The sequence below is a fragment of the Platalea leucorodia genome (assembly GCF_965183815.1).
Source record: "Platalea leucorodia genome assembly, contig: HAP1_HAP1_SCAFFOLD_205, whole genome shotgun sequence".
NCBI lineage: Eukaryota > Metazoa > Chordata > Aves > Pelecaniformes > Threskiornithidae > Platalea > Platalea leucorodia.
This window is the reverse complement of record NW_028121354.1, coordinates 8,379-29,364: the sequence shown is the minus strand read 5'-3', so window position 1 is coordinate 29,364 and position 20,986 is coordinate 8,379. Positions and strand designations below refer to the sequence as shown.

Sequence of the window (20,986 nt, the reverse complement as noted above, 5' to 3'; positions counted from 1 at the left end):
GTTTCAGTTGAGTAGGACCTATTGCTGTGCTTGGGGGATACTTTCTTTGAAGACAAGGTGTATCCAGGCACACGGTGAAAATGGTTCATCTGTTCCTTGCTGTATCATCAAGGGTGTGAGTAAAGACCCCAGTGTGATGTGCTTTGTGTTCAGGCAATGCCTGCAGCTCTTGGGTAGCGAAGGGACAGACCTTGCCTCTCTGATGGCATCTGATGACTGATGCCTCTGACTGGTGGCATCAGTCAGCGGCACACAGGCAGCAAATCGCACTGCTTGCAATGCCTTCTGGGGTGTCTGTCACACACCCACCCTGAATGGGAATTGCTTTCGTGTTGGTAAATAGAACCATCATAGATTTACAGAATGGTTTGGGTTGGAAGGGACCTTAAAGATCATCCGGTTCCAACCCCCCTGCCATGGGCAGGGACACCTTCCACTAGAGCAGGTTGCTGAAGGCCCCATCCAAGCTAGCCTTGAACACTTCCAGGGAGGGGGCATCCACAACTTCTCTGGGTGCAAACTTGCTGAGGGTGCACTCAATCCCACTGTCCAAGTCACCAACAAAGATGTTAAACATCACCGGTCCCAAGACTGACCCCTGAGGAACACCACTCCTCACTGGTCCTGTGCTGTCTCTGCAAGCCTTGGCATCCCATGGAGCTCTGTGGGCCTGGATTTATAAATTAAATTGAGTAGACACCCGGATCTCTGTAAGGCAATGTGGGGATGAACATGAGGCAACTGCCAGTAGAGTGAGTGGAGACCTAGTGAATACAGCTGATGGAGAAGAGAAAGAGAGAGCCTGAGCTCTCCCTGTGGCACATGGTTCCAGTGGTTCAGACGAATAACTCTCAAGGCTGCCCTGAACATAATGAGTGGGGGCAGGTTCACTTGCCCTCATTTGGGTGTCAGCTGTCATTTCAGTTGGCCAAAGAAAATTCCCAGCAGCCTCTAAGAGGATTCCCCCAGATGTTGGCCTGTCTGTATGAACGGCTCCATTAGAGCTTGCAGCTGCCTGCACAGATCTTTGACCACCCCTGATGCCTTCAATGTCACCAGGGGTTGTGTCTGAACAGCCCAGTCCTGCCCTCCATCTCCATTAACAGGCATGGGAACTGTGATAAGGAGCTCCCATGCGGGTGTCTATTCTGTGCCCACTTGAACACCTGATGCAAGAGGACTCTCACCTCCTGTTGGTTTGTGTTGTGCATGGGAGGGAGCTAAGTCCCCTTCTAGCCCCAGGACTGCAAACCTGCCCAAATTTCTACCTCACAGGAGAAATGACAGTGCTGGGAATAATTGCATCTCCCTAGCTGAGGGATGGAAAAGAAGTGTTTTCTTTCAGCCTGTTTCCCAGCAGGTTCCCCTGAAGGCCCAGGGACCCCTGGAGGGAGCCCAGAGGGGCAGAGAAAGTGGTGCCTTGGGCTGGGCCTCTGCTGCTGAGCTGGGCTGGGCTCCTGGGATGGAGGGAGCTGTTGGCAAGTGGGCAGCGCTGCAGAGAGACAGCTCTGCCCAGGAGCAGCTCCTCTGCAAAGCGCAGCAGGGCTGAGGGCACTGCCTGCAAGTGCTGGAAGGAGAGGGGTGAGGCAGAGAGAGGTGAAAGGCAGTCTGGGGTGCGAGGACGCTGAGAGCTCATTGTGGGCAAAATCTTCACAGCCCTTGACACGGTAAGTCCCTAGAACCAGGGCAGTGAAGCTGCACTATCAGAGGAACACGGCATGATGGCTGCCTTCCTCTGGGGATGACTGCAAGGATGTTAAGCCGAGTGCACAGCCAGGGATGCCCAGGGCTGTCCTTCAGAGCAGGGTCCCTGTGCCCCAGCAGTCTGTGTGCGAGGGTCAGTGCTCAGCCTGCCCGGGGAGCTCCCAACGGCGCTGTGGGGAGAATCTGTGGGTGGAAGAAGGGACCCCTGGGAGGGCAGGGTCCTGCTGCTGTTGAGAGAGGGCTGCGTGGGTCAGGGCTGCTCACAGCTCCAGTTCCCCCCCAGAATATTTCCTAAGGGATGTTTCAAGGAGGAGGTCCTGGCAGGGATTGTCATAAAGAAAATGAAGATTTCCTGAATTTCTGTTTTCAGTTTCCTACATGGAGTGGGGGCTAGTGGAAAATGGATGAATGGAAAAGGAGCTGGCAACTTTGAATAAGTCACTGGACTCCTGAGCGAGTGATCATTAACTCCTGAGAGGAGCCTCCTAATGTGCCCTCAGCCACTGCTCTGCCTATGGACAGCACCAGCATCACCTCTGCTGGACCCCTCAGGGTTCTTCTGACCTGCCCTTCTCCACCTGCAAACAGGAACATGCACCCAGCCAGTGCCCTGCAAACAGGCAGGTTTCTGTGGGGCCAGGGTGAGTGCACAGAGGTTGGGAGGGGGTTTGTCACCACTTGCAGGGAAAAGCCATGGGACAGGGAAACACCTCCCAGGGTGAGGATCTCCAGGCAGCAGGGAGATGATCTGGGAATGAGACAAAACTAAAACCAGAAATGCTGTGGGAGGGAGAATTCAGAAACCTCCGTATGATCCCCTCCAATGCAGACGCCTTCCTCTGAGCAAGCCCCCTTGCCTCCTCTCCCACCCACCAAAGCCTCTGCCCTCAGGGCTGGGGGCTCCAAGGCGTGAACCACCTCCTCTGCAGCCAGAGCTCCAGCAGAGCCGTGGTGCAGCTCTGCAGCCACGGGCCCAGTTCCCTCTGCAGAGCACAGGGGCTGAGAGCAGCTGCCCGGCAATGGTGGTGTCTGGGAGGTGGCGCGCACAGCTGGGGAAGGGGAACGCTGTCCGAGTGCCCCAATGCCTCTGCCCTGGCCTCTCTCAGCCACACCCTCACTGTATTTGTCTTTATGTTTCAACTTGTCTGTGTTATTGTTCTTTTATTTTTGCTGCCAGACCCTCTGGGGAGGTGGAGTTTCAGCTGCAGAGTCACACACTTATTTTGTGGGTTCTTTCATGCATTTGTGTCCATGGGAACAAGTGTCCCAGCTTTCATCTCACCTATGTGGCTGTGTGCAATGCAGTGTGTGGGACTGGAGAATAAGCTGGTTTTCCCTTAATCAGATGGTGTCATTAGGACACTTGGCTATCTATCTCCCTGAGGTTTCCTTCCCAGCTTCCCTCCAGGATTCAAACCTGTCCTGTAGCACCTTTGTGTTATCTGAAATCCTCATGGAGAAGTGCGGAGATGCTATGACAGAGAACGTTCTTTTGGGTTTGTGGAATGAGACATGCGTATCCTTGGCTAGAAGTGGGGTGCTGAGACCTTGAGAAAGCATGAGACACTTAGTGGTCTGCACTGGATCCCTCTGCTCACAGCAGTGTCTGTTTTTTTTTTTTTTAGGGTAACACAAGAGTGAGATCAGCCCCCATCTCAAGAACAAGCCCACGGCAGCTTGGAGGGACAGACCAGCTCCCCTCAGTCTCCACTAAGCCCCAGGCAATCCTTTTGCCTTGCAGGACTCGCTCTGCTCTCCCTGAGTGCAGCAGAAATGCTGAGGGTTTCTGGCATCCAAGAACACTCCCCAGGTGAGATGGGGGGAGCTTTAAAAACCCCAAACATTTCAAACTACCATCCGCTATCCCCTTTCCTTAGCACTGGGAGTGCAGATGCTGACAGGCCCTTCTGCATTAGGAGCAGTTTCATCTGAGAAAGTTGAACACCAGGACTGACCCTTGCCCTGACCGATGAATTCACTGCTGCAGAGCAGCACTGACTCCTCAGCAGCCAGCGGGCAGAGGCCCTGCTCCCCACACTATGCTCAGCCACGGCTGCAGCCACTGAGCTGAAGGAAGGTCTCCTGGAAAAGGAGTAGGCGGGGCGGGGGGTGTGTAGTGTAGCAGGGTGAAGGTGTAGGAGAAAGGCTTAGATTTTGCTCAGAGAAGTCTCCCCTAACGCTTCATTGACTCTTCCTGTAGGAACAGGACCCCGTGCACAGAGGCAGCAGATGTCCAACAACAGCTCCATCTCCCACTTCCTTCTCCTGGCCTTCGTGGACACACGGGAGCTGCAGCTCTTGCACTTCTGGCTCTTCTTGGCCATCTACCTGGCTGCCCTCCTGGGCAACGGCCTCATCATCACCACCATAGCCTGCAACCACCGCCTCCACACCTTCATGTACTTCTTCCTCCTCAACCTCTCCCTCCTCAACCTGGGATCCATCTCCACCACTGTCCCCAAAGCCATGGCCAATTCCCTGTGGGACACCATCTGTCCCTCTGGGACACAGATGTGCAGGATGTGCTGCCCAGCTCTTTCTGTTTGCCTTGTTCGTAGGAGCAGAGTACTGTCTTCTACATTTAGCAGTGGTCCCACAGTATTTCTGATTCTTCTGTAGCTGTTCCTGAAGTAGAAACAGCTCATCTTGGTGCCCTTGCATGCCCTTTTCAGTTTCAGTTGAGTAGGACCTATTGCTGTGCTTGGGGGATACTTTCTTTGAAGACAAGGTGTATCCAGGCACACGGTGAAAATGGTTCATCTGTTCCTTGCTGTATCATCAAGGGTGTGAGTAAAGACCCCAGTGTGATGTGCTTTGTGTTCAGGCAATGCCTGCAGCTCTTGGGTAGCGAAGGGACAGACCTTGCCTCTCTGATGGCATCTGATGACTGATGCCTCTGACTGATGGCATCAGTCAGCGGCACACAGGCACCAAATCGCACTGCTTGCAATGCCTTCTGGGGTGTCTGTCACACACCCACCCTGAATGGGAATTGCTTTCCTATTGGTCATAAAGTCATGATAGATTTACAGAATGGTTTGGGTTGGAAGGGACCTTAAAGATCACCTGGTTCCAACCCCCTTGCCATGGGCAGGGACACCTTCCACTAGACCAGGTTGCTCAAAGCCCCATCCAAGCTGTCCTTGAACACTTCCAGGGAGGGGGCATCCACAACTTCCCTGGGCAACCTCTTCCAGTGCCTCACCACCCTCATAGAGAAGAATTTCTTCCTTGTATCTAATCTAAAGCAACCCTCTTACAGTTTAAAGTCATTACCCCTTGTCCTAGCACTACATACCCTTATATAAAGTCCCCATCCAGGTACTGGGAAGTCTCCGTGGAGCCTTCCCTTCTCCAGGCTGAACAACCTCTCTCTACCTGTCTTCATAGGAGACCTGCTTCAGCCCTCTGATCACCTTCATGGCCCTCCTCTGGACTCACTCCAACAGGTCCATGTCCTTCTTCTATTGGGAGCCCCAGACCTGAACACAGAACTCCAGGTGGGGCCTCATGAGAGTGAAGTAGAGGGGCAGAATCACCTCCCTCACCCTGCTGGTCATGCTTCTTTTGATGCAGCCCAGGATTCGGCTGGCTTTCTGGGCTGTGAGAGCACATTGCCAGGTCATGTTGAGTTTCTGATTAACCAACACCCCCAAGTCCTTCTCCTCAGGGCTGCTCTCAATCCATTCTCAGCACAGCCTGTATTTCTGCTTGGGATTGCCCCGAACCATGTACAGGACCTTGCACTTGGCCTTGTTCAACTTCATGAGGTTCACACGGGCCCAACTCTCCAGCCTGTCAAGGTCCCTCTGGATGGCATCCCTTCCCACCAGCGTGTCAACTGCAACCCACAGCTTGGTGTCGTTGGCAAACTTGCTGAGGGTGCACTCAATCCCACTGTCCAAGTCACTGACAAAGATGTTAAGCAGCGCCAGTCCCAAGACTGACCCCTGAGGAACACCACTCGTCACTGGTCCTGTGCTGTCTCTGCAAGCCTTGGCATCCCATGGAGCTCTGTGGGCCTGGATATAAAAATTAAATTGAGTAGACACCCAGATCTCTGCAAGGCAATGTGGGGATGAACATGAGGCAACTGCCAGTAGAGTGAGTGGAGACCTAGTGAATACAGCTGATGGAGAAGAGAAAGAGAGAGCCTGAGCTCTCCCTGTGGCACATGGCTCCTCTCAAGGCTCCTGAACGTAATGAGTGGGGGCAGGTTCAGGTGCCCTCATTGGGGCATCAGCTGTCATTTCAGTTGGCCAAAGAAAATTCCCAGCAGCCTCTAAGAGGATTCCCCCAGATGTTGGCCTGTCTCTACGAACGGCTCCATTAGAGCTTGCAGCTGCCTCCACAGATCTTCAGCCACCCCTGACGCCTTCAATGTCACCAGGTGTTGTGTCTGAACAGCCCAGTCCTGCCCTCCATCCCCATTAACAGGCATGGGAACTGCGATAAGGAGCTCCCATGCAGGTGCCTATTCTGTGCCCACTTGAACACCTGATGCAAGAGGACTCTCACCTCCTGTTGGTTTGTGTTGTGCGTGGGAGGGAGCTAAGTCCCCTTCTAGCCCCAGGACTGCAAACCCACAAATGAGATGTGTCTGTTGTCTCATCTGCATCCCTTCCCTCAGCAGGGGTAACGCAGATCCCTCCTTGTCACTGTCTGCTTGTCCTGTGTCATGATGGAACAAGGTAAGCTGATTCTCCTGCCCAAGTCTTTTCCTGATAGAAGAAATGACAGTGCTGGGAATAATTGTGTCTCCCCAGCTGAGAGAGGGAAAAGAAGTGTTTTCTTTCAGCCTGTTTCACAGCAGGTTCTGTTTCACAGCAGGATCTTCACAGCCCTCTACATGGTAAGTCCTTGGTTGCAGGACAATGTAACTGGTGTTCCTGGAGGAATCTCCACAAGCTGCTACATCCCACAGCCTATGGGATCATTCAGGAGGACTCTCGCAGTTCCCCTAGGGGTAAAGGAGGAGGACGTGCTGCAGAGGAGGACTTCCCTGCTGCACCATCAGAAAGAAAAGGCAATACAGCTGCTGCCTTCTGGGGTTTTGAAGATCAGTGTGCACCTGTGTGTGCCCAGGGCTGTCCTTCAGAGCAGGGTCACTGCACCCCAGGGGGCTGTGTGCTGGGGCAAGGACTCTGCCGTCTGACTGGGTCAGCACTCAGCCTGCCCAGGGAGCGCCCTTCAAAGCTGTAGGGAGAAGCTGTGGGTGGAAGCAGGGCAGGATCCCTCTGCTGTCCAGAGGGTGCAGCGTGAGTCAGGGCTGCTCAGACTTCTACATCACCCAGAGGACATTTGCAGAAGGTCATTTTAAAGATGGCTGTCAAGGTAGGGGATTGCCTGAAAGGAAAGAAATCTGTGCTTTGCGTTTATCCACTCTTGATAGGCTGGGTGGGCAGTGGGAAATAGGAATCTATTTCTCTGCTCTGGAATAGGCGATGAGACCCCAGTTCTCATTAGGACTTGTCTGAGCTGCTCCTTAGCCCCTGCACACACAGAGATGCCCCTGGGCAGTGCCCTGCTGCCAGGAGGTGCCTGCAGGGCAGAGCTGAGCACACAGCAGGTGGGATGGGCTGTGTGAGCATAGAGAGGGAGGAGGTGTGGGGATTCAGGCATCTCCCTGCCATCCCCTGCAGTGCAGATGCTTTCCTGGAGCAATCCCCTGGTCTCCTCAGTCACACAGCAGAGCCTCTGCCCTTAATGGCATGGAGACTTGGCCATGGGTTGCCTTCCCATCAGCCTGACGACCAAAGAGAGTTAAAATTCAAGGGTCTGACTGTGTCTTCCTCTCCTGCCTCCCCTGGCAGGGCTCCTTTGGCATGTTCTCCTCTTCTCCCTGACGCCCTTCTTCTTACTGTTACACTCACTGGTGTGGGGGGGTGAGGATTCAAGTGCAGCTCAGACACCAACGCTGCGTGTGCTGTCATGCACATATGGCCATGGAGGAAAAGCACCCAGCTCGCACCCTGTTCACCTGTGGGGCTCTGGGGACTGCAGTGTCTGTGGCTGGCAGGGATCTCACCCTCCCTTCAGGACATAACAAATTCAGGAGAGTTGACTCTGTCCTTGGGAGGTCCTGCTGGGCTGCAGGCTGCCCTCCCGTAGGGCACAGCTCTCCCAGGGCATCTCTGTGTTATGCAGGAGCCCCATGGAGAAAACACCTCGGTGCTAAGGCCATTGAAATGCTGGTGGGTGGCTGCATGCGGGCAGCTGTCATGAGCCCTCTGTGCCCCTGGTTGGGAGGGCAGAGCTGAGATCCTCCTCAGGTACCATGAGATGGGGTGAGGGGTTTGGAGATCTGCACTGGGAAACTGGATTCCTCTGCTCCCAGCACTGGCCTCTTTCTTTTGGGGGGAACACGCGAGTGCGATAGTCCTCCAGGTGGAAGAGCTGCCAGCACAGGGCAGCTGAGAGCAGGGCTGATGGACAGAGCGGCTGTCCTCACTCTGCACTAAGGGACAGTCCCTGTGCCCAGTCTCAGCACCCACAAGGTTTCCCTTGCAGTGCAGCAGAAATGCCAGGCATTGCTGCATTCAAACCACTCCTCAGCTGTGCTGGGGCAACTAGAACAGAAGGCACAACGCAAACTCCCCACAGCTCTGCTCTGCAGTCAGGTGAACTGGGAGTAACAATGCTGAAAAGCTCTTTGACATCACGACTGGATTTAATCTGAGATCACCCTGAATTCCTATTTACCTGTTGCTGTAGGGCAGGACTGAGTCCTGCAGAGCCCCCAGCAGAGCCTCCTGCTCCCTGGGGCGCCCTCAGCCAGCACGAACCAGAGCTCACCAAAGGTCTTTTGGAAAAGTGAAGGGCAGTATTGGGGCTTTCTATAAGAAATTGAATAGATTTTTCTGAAAGCAGTCTGCCCTAACTTCTCCCTTCTTTTACCTCCTCGAACAGATCCTCATGCCCAGAGGGATAAAATGTCCAACAGCAGCTCTGTCACCCAGTTCCTCCTCCTGGCATTCACAGACACACAGGAGCTGCAGCTCTTGCACTTCTGGCTCTTCCTGGCCATCTACCTGGCTGCCCTCCTGGGCAATGGCCTCATCATCACCACCATAGCCTGCAACCACCACCTCCACACCCCCATGTACTTCTTCCTCCTCAACCTCTCACTCCTCGACCTGGGATCCATCTCCACCACTCTTCCCAAATCCATGGCCAATTCCCTCTGGAACACCAGGGCCATCTCCTTCTTGGGATGTGCTGCCCAACTCTTTCTGTTTGTCTTTTTCATTTCAGCAGAGTACTGTCTCCTCACCATCATGGCCTATGACCGCTATGTTGTCATTTGCAAACCTCTGCACTGCGGGACCCTCCTGGACAGCAGAGCTTGTGTCCACATGGCAGTAGCTGCCTGGGGCAGTGGGTTCCTTAATGCTCTCCTGCATACTACCAATACATTTTCACTGCTGCTCTGCAATGGAAATGCTGTGGACCAGTTCTTCTGTGAAATCCCCCACATCCTCAAGCTCTCCTGCTCACACTCCTACCTCAGGGAGGTTGGGCTTATTATGTTTAGTCTCTTTGTGGACTTTGGGTGTTTTGTTTTCATTGTGCTGTCTTATGTGCAGATCTTCAGGGCCGTGCTGAGAATCCCCTCACATCAGGGACACCACAAAGCCTTTTCCACGTGCCTCCCTCACCTGGCCGTGGTCTCCCTGTTTATCAGCACTGCCATGTTTGCCTACCTGAAGCCCCCCTCCATCTCCTCCCCGTCCCTGGACCTGGTGGTGGCAGTGCTGTACTCGGTGGTGCCTCCAGCAGTGAACCCCCTCATCTACAGCATGAGGAACAAGGAAATAAAAAATGTCCTATGGAAACGGGCCCAATAAATGATGTTTCCCTGACAATAACTTGCCTCCCCACCTCTGCATGTTTCCCAGAGTTTATCTTAGGCCACAATTCTGCTTTCTTCTCCTGTGATAATTCTACTTAGAGATAATTGTCTGGGTTCATACTCCTTCTCTGGAGTTTGATCCTGTTGTGCCTGACCCTTGCACAACACTGTGCCACATGTAGCCTGTCAGATAGCAGCTCTTCGATTAAAGGAGATCTCCTGGGTGCAGTGCCAAGAAAATGTCCAAGGAATTCGTTTCTGTTCTCCTTGTGTTCTCAGTGGTTTTGAGGCTAAGCTCATGATAATGCTGAGTTCCATTGGATCAAAAGTTCTGGCTTTAAAGGCTCTCTTCTTGGTGTCCAATGGCAGGGGAGATGGTCCATGAGCTCCCCATTATCTCCTCAGGTTGCTTCGTGTATGACAGGACTGATGGTATGTACCAGACTCTCTGGAAATGAATTTGGAGGGGTGAGGAGAGGATGGGGACTTCCCATGTGCCCTGGGGTTGGAATGAATGGAGACTCAGAAGGTGAAACACCCTCAAATCTGAAGTTCCCCAAAAGTAAAGCAGTAAATCAAGGTATCCACAAAAAAGGACTCTGTAGTGCCGTGGGAGTCAGTGCGGACTCAGCAGGCACAGGGAGGGGAGAGTGGAGAGCTACAGGAGCTGCCTGAGGACCCCCAGGGCCAGGACTCGTGCTGTCCTGGGGAGTGGGGCTGGTGGCAGCAGAGGAGGGGGCAAATTCAGTCAGGTTTGGGGTTCACCTACAAGATGAATTCAGGAGAACCAGAGAGTGCCTAGCCTCTGTTTCCCCATGCCCTTGGAACCAGCACGAGCCGTGGGGCTGATGAGGAGCCTGAGCCCCGCTGTCTGCCCCCCAGCAGCTGCTGTGGCCTTCAGAGGGGCTGGGGCTGTGGGGTGAGTGCCCAGAGCTCTGCAGCAGCCTGCGCTGGGCAGTGCCATGGAGCCAGCCCAGGCTGGGCTGCTCTGCTGGGCTGGGCTGGGCTGGGGAGAGGGCAGGGGAGGTGGGGAGAGGTGGGGAGGGTCTGGGTTGGGCTGGAAAGAGCCCAGGAGAGAAAAACACCAGTGTAGAGCTAAGGTGTGTGAGTGTGCAGGGCAGGGGCAGCCAGCACTCCCAGTGCAGAGCCAGGTGTCATCGTGAAGGAAGCAAGGCATGAAAGGTGCAGAAGAGAGGGGCCTGTTCTGCGCCATGTTCCCTGAACACCCCGGGGAAGCTGCCCCAGGAAGATTGTCCCAGACCCGTCCCACCCACTGGCCATTTCCATCTCTGGCCATACACCCCAGCCCTGAGGAGGGACCTTTGCTGCATGGTCACCCCCATCCTCCTCTGGGGCTTAGTGATACCCAACTCCACTGCCATTATTAATCAAAATGAAAGTCATTTCCTCCTGACTCTCATTACACACCAAGTCCCACAGCTCTTGCCACAGCTGGTCTCTCAGCCAAGCCTCTTCTCAGACAGCTCCAGCCCAATCAGGTGCTTGTCTCAACCAATTTTTAAAATCTGCATTGACTGAGATCTCCCCAGCTGGCCTGGGTCCTTGCTCTGGTGTTTGGCTCTGAGGGATTTCTGATAAACCCAGCTCTCTCAGCCTCTCCTTCTCCATTATGTGCTCCAGGCCCCAGCCATCCTTCCGGCCTCTGCAGGACTTGCTTCAGTCTGTCAGGATCTTCCTTGTGCTGCTGAGCCCCAGGCTGGACACAGCAGTCCTGCTGTGCTGGTCCTGTAGTGGGTTAGCCTTGGCCAGCAGCCAGACACCCACCCGGCTGCTCACTCACAGCCCCAGCTCAAAAGGACAAAGGGAGAACATAAGGTGGACTAGCTCATGCGTCAAGATAAAGACAGGGAGATCACTTACTCATTACTGTCATGGGCAAAGAAGAGATGACTTGGGGAAGATCAATTGAATTTATTGCCAATTAAAAGAGATTCGGATAGAGAGAAAGTATAGGAAAAATATTCAAGACCATTTCCCCACCCCACTCCTTCTTCCCAGGCTCAAATTACTCCATTGCTCCCAATTCTTCTACCCACCCCAACCCCAAGAGGAGCTGGGGGGATGGTGAATGGGAGTTATGGTCAGCTCAGAACATCTCTGCCACTCCTTCCTCCTCACACTTCTCCCCTGCTCCAGCGTGGGCCCTCTCCACAGGATCCCACTGTGTTTGCCGTCAAGGCTATGTGCTGTTCATTTCTTTCCATCTTACTGTTCTCCTTCACACTCACAGAATGACAGAGATGTTGAGATTGGAAGGCACCTCTGGAGTTCATCAAGTGCAACTCCCCAGCTGAGACACGGTCAGCTAGAGCAGGTTGCTCAGGACCTTGTCCTAGGTGGGTCTGGAATACCTCCATGGATGGAGGCTCCTCAGCCTCTCTGGGCAACCTGTTCCAGTGTTTGACCACCCTGACAGTGAAAAAGTGTTTTCTTGGGTTCAGAGGGAATGTCATGTGTTTTTATCTGTGTCCATCAGCCCTTGTCTTGACAGTGGCCCGAGAAGAGTTTGGCTCCCTTGTCTTCATTCCTTCCCATCAGGTATTTATGCACATTCATAATACCCCCCAAGCAATTCTTTTCTCCTGGAAAATTAGTGAAAAAAATAAGTTTTTTCTCATTTTTCTCCAGACCGCTCCATACAGGATAGACATGGACCTGTTGGAGCTGGTCTAGGGAGGGCCAGGAAAATGATCAGAGGGGTGGAACACCTCTGCTGTGAGGGAAGGCTGAGAGAGTTGGGGTTGTTCAGCCTGGGGAAGAGAAGCCTCTGGGAAGGCCTTCTTGCTGCCTTTCGGTAACTAAAGGGGGCTTAGAAGAAAGGTGCGGACAGACTTTTTAGTAAGGCCTGTAGTGATAGGACAAGGGGTAATGGTTTCAAACTAAAAGAGGGGAGATTGAGACTAGATATAAGGAAGAACTTTTTTACAATGAGGGTGGTGAAACACTGGCACAGGTTGCCCAGAGAGGTGGGAGATGCCCCATCCCTGGAACCATTCAAGGTCAGGTTGGACGGGGCTCTGAGTAACCTGATCTAATTGAAGATGGCCCTGCTCGCTGCAGGGAGGGTTGGACTAGATGACCTTTAACGATCCCTTCCAACCCAAACCATTCTATGATTCTTTCTATAATTCTGTGATAAGTAAGTACGGTGCTGGGATATCTTAGGTGACTGAGGAGCATCAGCTTTGAAAGCAGCTGGATGTGTTGCTTGAGGATTCACAGCTTTGGCAAATCCCTGCAAAACCACAGCTTTGTGTTAGAAGCAAAAGGCAGGGAGGACAAAAAGACATTTGTAAAGCCTAGGTACACAGTGAGGTGGGGAATCTGGGGGGTGGCCAAAGTCTGCAGGAGAACTGCTGCAGGCATGGGATAGCATGAGATAGCCCCTGGTGGGGATGACTGAGGGCCTTGGTGGGGCTGGGACTTGCCCAACACAACCAAGGTCTCTCTCCTCTCAGCTATGAGTATTGTCACTGCCACCAAGAGCCACGAGGGGACACCATTTCCTTACAGCCCCATGGCCTTGGTGCTTCCTCATCCCCCCCTAGAGTCCAGGCATTCCTAGGGTTGTCCTGCACTCATCATCGCACACCCCCACATCACACTGCTCCATCAAGAGCCCTGAGCAACGCATGAGGAAAAGGATCTCCCTTCCCAGGTGCCAGGGATCAGAGCTTGCCCATCCTTCTTGACGAAACCCATCAAGGGCTGACGTGGCAGCAGAGCCACCTGCACATTGCCTTGGTCACCTGGAACCAGTGCTGACCTCTTGCCAGTTTAAGGCAGCCCCCAGGGAGGGGTACCTCCACCCGTGCTTCCCTTCATGGCTTCATCTGTGATGGCTCTCAGGCGGCCCACTGACACCCTCAGAGTCCTGGAGATTTGAATCACATTTTAAAGGCTTCTTCCGCGGCTTGTTCAATCTCCTTTCTGTAGCTGCAGTTCAGGAACTTGGCACCAGAGGGCTCACGGAAATGCAGATACCCTAACATGCCATGGCCCTCTGCAGTTTTCTTTAATGCCTCCCTTCTTGGGTGGTTCATTAGGGAGAGTTCAGGAGTATAGTCTAAATGAGAAGATGTCAAGGACAAATAACATTTTTAAAAGATTTATGCATTTCATTATTTTTCTGCTTACAGAATAAATGATATAGACAGTCTCCAAGTCATATTGATCCCGAGGGTCTCATGATGAAGTATGAATATGCGGGAAAAGCAAGACCCTTTCTGTCAGACACTCTAGAGACACTCTTCATCCCACCCCACCCCAACCTGCCATTTCTCTCGCCGGTCACCTGAAACTCACATCACTCATGTTCAAATGGAAGCTTTTCCCACTCAGGCTGGAGCTGAATGTCTCAGCCTCCATTTCCTTCTGCTTTCCTTGGACAAGTGGCTGCACAGAGACACAGCATTTCTCTTAGTTAACAAGAACAAAAACAACAAAAATCAAAAAGAAAAGAATAGTTCAGTTAAAAAATAAATTACATTCCTCAGCTGTCCATGAAGTCCCAGTTGCCTCCACTAAATCCCACTTGTACTTTTGAGGGGAAAATCTTCAGTGAGATTAGTAGGAAAAGCACAGAGAGAAAGGCAATGAAGGAGTTGGCTACAGAGACAGTCAGGAGACAGGAGCAGCAAGCTTTCAACTGCCTGAAGCTCCAAGCAGCACCTGGGTACTTGGGAGGGGTCTGAGGGAATGGAGAGTAATGGGAGGAGGAAAACCAGAGGGACACTCAAAAAGGCATCTGTGCAGACAGTCTGATGGAGAAGATGACTTGAGAAATGGTCAGTTGAATCAGGACATGTGGGAATACCTAGAAGATTAGTGAGATTCTGTACACTCTATACTGGAGAGAGCAGTGGCCAAGCAAGTGCCGGGAAGATCAAGGTTTCTTCTCCCGAGAGCAGTACACATCCTGGAGAGTTTCATGATGGCAGCACAGGAAAACATTCTCTCTCTGAAAAGTATTCAAACATTTCAGCTGATGAAAATGTTCCCATACTACATAAATGTTGAGAAAGTTGCCTCATCTTTGCAGGCCAAGCTCAGTTCCTGACTCTTAATGGTTTGCAAGGACCTGATCCAGGTGAGCATCATCTCTGTTGGTCCAGCTGGTGGCTTTGCAAAGAAATTGCTCCAACACCCTCCAGAAACCTATTGGGCTGTTTTCACAGTGCTGTGTTCCCCCTCCAATGAATGTCAGGGTCATTAAAGTCCCCTCAAAGAGCCCCATGTCACTGACCTGGAGACTTCCATAGGTTGCTTAAGTAAGAGCCTGTCCACCTCCTCCCCTTGATCACCAGTTCTTTATCTCCCATCACGATGTCTCCCTAACTGGCCTCTCCTCCGATCCTCACCCACAAGGACTCACCCAACCTGTTGACTTTCCCAGCAAGGAGCTCCATACATCCAAGCAACTCCTTCACACAGAAAGTATTCCTCTTCTGGTGCTCCCAGCCTGTGCCTCGTGAAGAACCTTTATCCATCCATCGCAGCACGCCAGCTGTGGGAGGTGTCCCACTGTGCCTCAGAAGTCACAGCTTGTGACAGACCTCGGGGCTCCAGCTCCTCCTGGCTGTTCCCAGTCAGAGGAGAGTGTTGCACATCTGGGCTGCAGCCCCTGAGTTGTGGCTCCAGGCCAAGCTCAGCCTTGTCATGGTGAACAGGGATACCAAGCACCCAAGAGCCCATGTGCGCAAAAGCTTTGCTGCATGGCAGAGACATGCTGGAGCGGATGGCAGACGGCATTGTAAGAAAGACTTGAGGTGCCCCAAAAGAGAGCAATGCCTGCTGTCCCCAAGGTCAGAGAGCAACAGGGCTGGGCTGGGCAGCCCTGGCAGGAGAGGCCATTGCTGCCTGTGGTGTCTCTGCATCCCTGGAGGGCCTTTGGTGGAGAGAGGCACTGATCTCCTGGAAGGACAAGGTGCTGCTGAAAGCGTCCTTGGGTGTGGACATCCTGTGATCTACGCCCACTCGAAATTCACTGGGCTCTTTGAAGACTGTATCGTCAAGAGGGTGAGTAAAGGAAGGGGCAGAGGAGAAGTAGAAGAGGCTGAGAACATAGGCCCACAAGTGGCGAGCCCAGTGCAATGTGCTTCTTATCATGCGGTGCCTTGCATCTCCTGGATAGAGATGGGACAGGGCTGGCCTCACTGCAGGGGTGGCAATCAGTCACTTGCACACAAGCACCGAAGGAATCTGAGATGGTGCCTGGGGTATCTGTCACGCACCCGCTTGGAGAGGACATGGCTTTCCTGCAGGTCCTGTGCTGTCCCTGCCAGCCACACGCAATTTTGGTGGAGAGCCTTGGCGTCTCACAGAGCCCTACAGGCCTGTATTTGGCCATTCAACGAGCAGCTGCCCTGAATTAGGTTAGGCTCCACGGGGCTGTGTGACACAACTCTTGTTACAGACAACGGACAGCTAGTCAATACAGCTAAAGGAGGGGAGACAGAGAAACACTTCCCTCTCCCTCTGGCACAGAACTCCATTTGGTCAGCTGGACACCCCTCTAGGCAGCCCTGAACAGTGTGAGTAGGGACGGTTGGTGATGTCCTAAATGTGGGCATCTGCCGTCATTTCAGCTGGCATCCTCACCAGGCTGCGGGGTGCTGCCACCAGATGTTTCCCAGTCTCTCAGTACTGCTCCTTTATCGTGGACTACACATGGCACCTCAGATGTCACCAGGTGTTTGTGTGTGAACTCCTGGTCTCCATCTCCATCAGTGACCATGGGACCACAGAAAAGGAGTGCAGGTGCCTATGTATAGCAGACACCATGACTGAAGCAAGAGGAATCTCACCTCCTGTGGGTTTGTGGCAGGCATGGGAGGGAGCTGAGGTCCCTTCCAGCCGCAGGACTAGAAAACCAGGAGGAGATGCCTCCATTGCCTCAGCTGATTGCCTTCTCTCAGCATGGGTAAAGGAGACCCCTCCCTGCCAGTGCCCAGGTGTCCTGTCTCATGATGGGCCAAGGAAGGGGGATTCTCAGACCTAACTGTGACTCTGAGAGGAGAAAGGCCACTGCTGCAAAGAAACGTCTCTGCGGAGGTGAGACAGGCAGCATCGGTGATTCCTTCAGTCTCTTCCCAAGGAGGTTCCTGGAGAGCCCCAGGGACACCTGGAGGGAGCGCCGAGTGGGGTGGGGGGCAGAGCAAGTGATGTCTTGGGCAGGTCCTCTCCTCCAGAGCTGAGACGGGCTCCTGGGGTGGAGGGAGCTCATGGGAAGCAGGCAGCAGTGCAGAGAGACAGCTCGGCCAAGGAGCAACTCCTCTGCCAAGCGCAGCAGGGCTCTGGGAAAAGGAGTAGGGCAGAGAGAGATTAAAGGCAGCCTGGAGTGGGAGGAGAGAGGAGAGCTGCAAGGGAAGGAATCTTTCCAGCCCTTGACACGGTAAGTCTCTTGGGGCAGGGCAATGCAGCTGCTTTCCTGGAAGGGTCTCCTAAAGCGTTCATAGCCTCCAGCCTATGGGATCTGTCAGAAGGCCCCCCAGCCCAGGGGCTCATGGTAGACAAGGGGGAAGGGGTGAAGGCAGGGTGTGCATCCAGAGCTGCCCAGGGCATTTCAGAGGGGACTTTTCCAGAGGAAGAGCAAGGCAGGGGATCCCTTGAAGGTAAAGAGCTTTCCTGAGTCTATGCTTTCAGTTTCCTGCTATTTCTGGAAAAAGGGGAAAGGCGCTGCTACCTGTGGAGAGGGAGAATGAGAGTCCTGAGGGGCTACACTGAGAGATCAGTAGGTCTGGTGGGAGGCAAGTCAACTGCTTCCATCCCCTCCTCTACCTCCAGAGAGCACCAGCATCACCTTTGCTGTCCTCAGCAGGCTTTGTCTGCCCTACTCCTCACTGCCTGCAAACGGGGAGTACCTCTAGAGAGTGCCTGGAGCGGGGAGGTTTCTTCAGGTCAGAGCTGAGCAGACAGGAGTTGGTGATGGGGTCTGTGATCCCTGACAGGGAAAACTTGGAGGGAGAAAACAGTTCCCACCAGGGATAGCTCCAGGCTGCAAACACATGGGCAGAGTGTTGTAGGAAACTCCAACCAGCAATGTCATGGGAGGGAGCCTTTGGAAAGCTCCCTGTCATCCCCTCCAATGCAGACACCTTCCTCCGAGCAAGACCCCTGCTCTCGTCTCCCACCCAGCACAGCCTCTGCCCTCAAGGCTGTGTGGTCCAGGGCAGGAGGTGCCTCCTCTGCAGCCAGAGCTCTGGCACAGCAGAGGGGCATCTCCCCTGACACGGGGCCGCTTCCCTCTGCAGGGCAAAGGGGCTGAGAGCGACTGCCCTGGGCTTTTGCTAACCGGGAGGTGCTGTGCTCTCCTGGGTGAGGAGAAGGCTTTCCTGAGTGCCTGGCTGCCTCTCCTCTCCTTGCTTCCCTTAGGAGGAGAGTCACAGAGCTTTTCTTTGTTTCTCCACCTGCTTGTGCTGCTCTTCTTCCTGCTCTTGGGCTCCCTGGCAGTAACAGTGCTGGTGTGGGGCAAGGGGTAGGGGTGCTGAGTGCCTGCTCTGGCCCTGACCTGGAGGGCGCTGCCCTGGAGGTGTTTCCATGGGACCAAGGTGCCCAAGCCCTCTCTTCATTTTCTTGGCTGCAATGAGTGGTTGGGCAATGAGACACTGCTTCCCTTAGCAGACAGCACCTTCAGACACCTGATCATGCTGGAGAGGGAGTCCTGCGGGGCTGTGAGCATCACTCCAGAAGGGCACAGCTCTCCTGTAGGACCTTGGTGATGTCTGAGAGCACTCGATCTGCCCATGCCAGTCAGCATCCTTGTCCTGTGCTCTCCATCATACTCTGCAGAGCTGTGCTGGAAAGGAGAGGTGTTTTCAAATCTGCACCTTGAACAGGACCCCTCTGCTCTCAGGACAGTCCAGGTTTTTTTATTGGAGAAACCTGTGGGTGCAGCCCTCCTCCAGCTGGGAGAGGTGCAAGCACAGAGCAGCTGGGGCACCAGGCTGATTGACAGAGCAGCCCTCCTGGATGGGAGCACTGACAAAGGTTTACACAGAGAGCAACGAGGCAACGGGGGAATTTCTCCCTTTCCAAGAGTATTTCCCAAGCGGGATTAGGGTGTCTGAATACTAAAACACAGTGTACCGAGACACATTTGCTGCACCTCATCTCCCACCTTCTTCTGGGGAACAAAGCGTCCTTCGGAGCTTTCACCCTGTGCTCTAGTGCAGCACAGGGAACTCCTCCCCAGGAACCCTCCCTCCAAACACACTGGGCTGTTGCTGCCTCCATGGGTCATTGCTGTAAAGCAGGGCTGACCCTCAAGGAGCCCCTGGGGAGAGGGCACAGCTCTGCACAGCCCACTCAGCCAGCACAAAGCAGAGCTGAAGCCTCGGAGCTGCATAACAGTCCCCCAGGAAAGAAAAGCTCCCTTAGGTGTTTCACAATGAAGGAATCAGATTTGGCTCAGAGAAGCTTCTCTGAATTTTTCTGGTTTATCTCCTTTGGCAGTTTCCATGCCCAGAAGCAGCAGATGTCCAATGGCAGCTCCATGAACGAGTTCCTTCTCCTGGCATTCACAGACAGGCGGGAGCTGCAGCTCTTGCACTTCTGGCTCTTCCTGAGCATCAACCTGGCTGCCCTCCTGGGCAATGGCCTCATCATCACTGCCATCGCCTGCGACCACCACCTCCACACCCCCATGTACTTCTTCCTCCTCAACCTCTCTGTTCTTGACCTGGGCTGCATCTCCATCACTGTCCCCAAATCCATGGCCAATTCCCTGTGGGACACCAGGGACATCTCCTACGAAGGATGTGCTGCCTAGGTCTTCTTTGTATTCTTCCTGTTTGGTGCAGAGTATTCTCTTCTCACCATCATGGCCTATGACCGCTACGTGGCCATCTGCAAACCCCTGCACTACGGGACCCTCCTGGGCAGCAGAGCTTGTGTCCACATGGCAGCAGCTGCCTGGGGCACTGGGTTTCTCCATGCTGTGTTGCAGACAGCCAATACATTTTCACTCCCGCTCTGCTAAGGCCATGTTGTGGACCAGTTCTTCTGTGAAATCCCCCAGATCCTCAAGCTCTCCTGCTCCGATGACTACCTCAGGGAGGTTGGGCTCGTTATATTTAGCACCTTCTTCTTTTTTTGCTTGTTTTGTTTTCATTGTGCTGTCCTATGTGCAGATCTTCAGGGCCGTGCTGAGGATCCCCTCCGAGCAGGGACGCCACAAAGCCTTTTCTACGTGCCTCCATCACCTGGCCGTGGTTTCCCTGTTAGTCAGCACTGTCATGCTTGCCTACCTGAACCCCCTTTCCATCTCCTCCCCATCCCTGGATCTGGTGGTGGCAGTGCTGTACTCGGTGGTGCCTCCTGCAGTGAACCCCCTCATCTACAGCATGAGGAACACAGACATCAAAGAGGCCCTGCGGAAACTCTTTGAACACAGACTACTGCAGCATCAGTAAGGTGGCCATCATCCTCAGGAAATGCTCGCATGCTTTTTTGATCATATATTTCTTAGTTTTGTTTATTTTATGTCATATATTACTTCCACTTAAGTAATATTATTACCCCCCTGCCAGAGTTTTCTGACGTAAAAGACCCCACATAGATATGGAGCCAGGCTCCCTGTCTAGGGAAAGAAAATAAAGAATCCAGCAGAAAATTCTTTGACTCTGCTCCCATCTCATACAACTCCTCTGGAGCTCGGGGTGCAGCCCCAGCGTACAGGAGGGGTCAAGGAGCCACGAGCCCAGCTGCCACATGTAGGAGCAGGCACTCGTCGGCCTCAGGGCTGCCCCTCACTGCCTCAGTGGGCAGATCCTTTCTGCCACCTTCATGTTGGGGCTGCTGCTTCCCTGGAGCCATGGCTGTGGACAACAGCAGGACCTGGTCTCTTCAGAGCAGCACTGCCAGCTCAGGGGCCTGTGGAGAGCACAGGGTGGGAACCAAGACAAGTTGGCCAGGGGAAAGGGATGGCCAGGGAAAAGAGCAAGGGAGCATTTCTGTGCCTGCAGGGGGGAATCCATGAGAAAGAGAAACCTCTTTCTGCAGGCATCCACTTGGGGCACGCTTCTCTGTGCCCTGGCCAGGACTCTTGTGCTGGCGTGGGAAGGGGGACTGGCAATGATGGGGCATGGTCAGTCTGTGGCATCTCCTGGACCAGAGACCATGCTTCCTGCAGTTTCCCTAACCTCCCTTTCCTCATGCCAGGGTGAGCCTCCAGCCCTGGGGCTGATGGGGAGGCTGACCCTTCTCTGCTTCCTTCAGAGGGGCTGGAGCTATGGGGTGAGTGCCCAGAGCTCTGCAGCACCCTGTGGGGGGCACTGTCGCTGGGCCAGCCCAGGCTGGGCTGCTCTACTGGAATGGGCTGGGCTGGTGAGACGGCAGGGGAGATGGGAAGAGCCAGGAAAGGTCTGGGCTGGTCTGCAAAGTGCCCAGGAGAGGACACCACCAATGTTA

General features: G+C 53.8%; 1 protein-coding gene and 1 pseudogene across 2 annotated transcripts; both read left to right on the top strand.

Annotated features, from left to right (window-relative positions):
- Window positions 1-8,636: 8,636 nt before the first annotated feature.
- LOC309603817 (olfactory receptor 14A16-like) lies at window positions 8,637-9,551 on the top strand (the record flags this gene model as incomplete). Its single annotated transcript, XM_082338721.1, has 1 exon — window positions 8,637-9,551. One exon carries the CDS (start codon window positions 8,637-8,639, stop codon window positions 9,549-9,551), a length of 915 nt encoding a protein of 304 aa, XP_082194847.1.
- Window positions 9,552-19,052: 9,501 nt separating this feature from the next.
- Window positions 19,053-19,989, top strand: LOC309603816 (olfactory receptor 14J1-like; annotated as a pseudogene). Its single transcript has one exon. The product of its transcript is annotated as an olfactory receptor 14J1-like (transcript).
- Window positions 19,990-20,986: the final 997 nt, after the last annotated feature.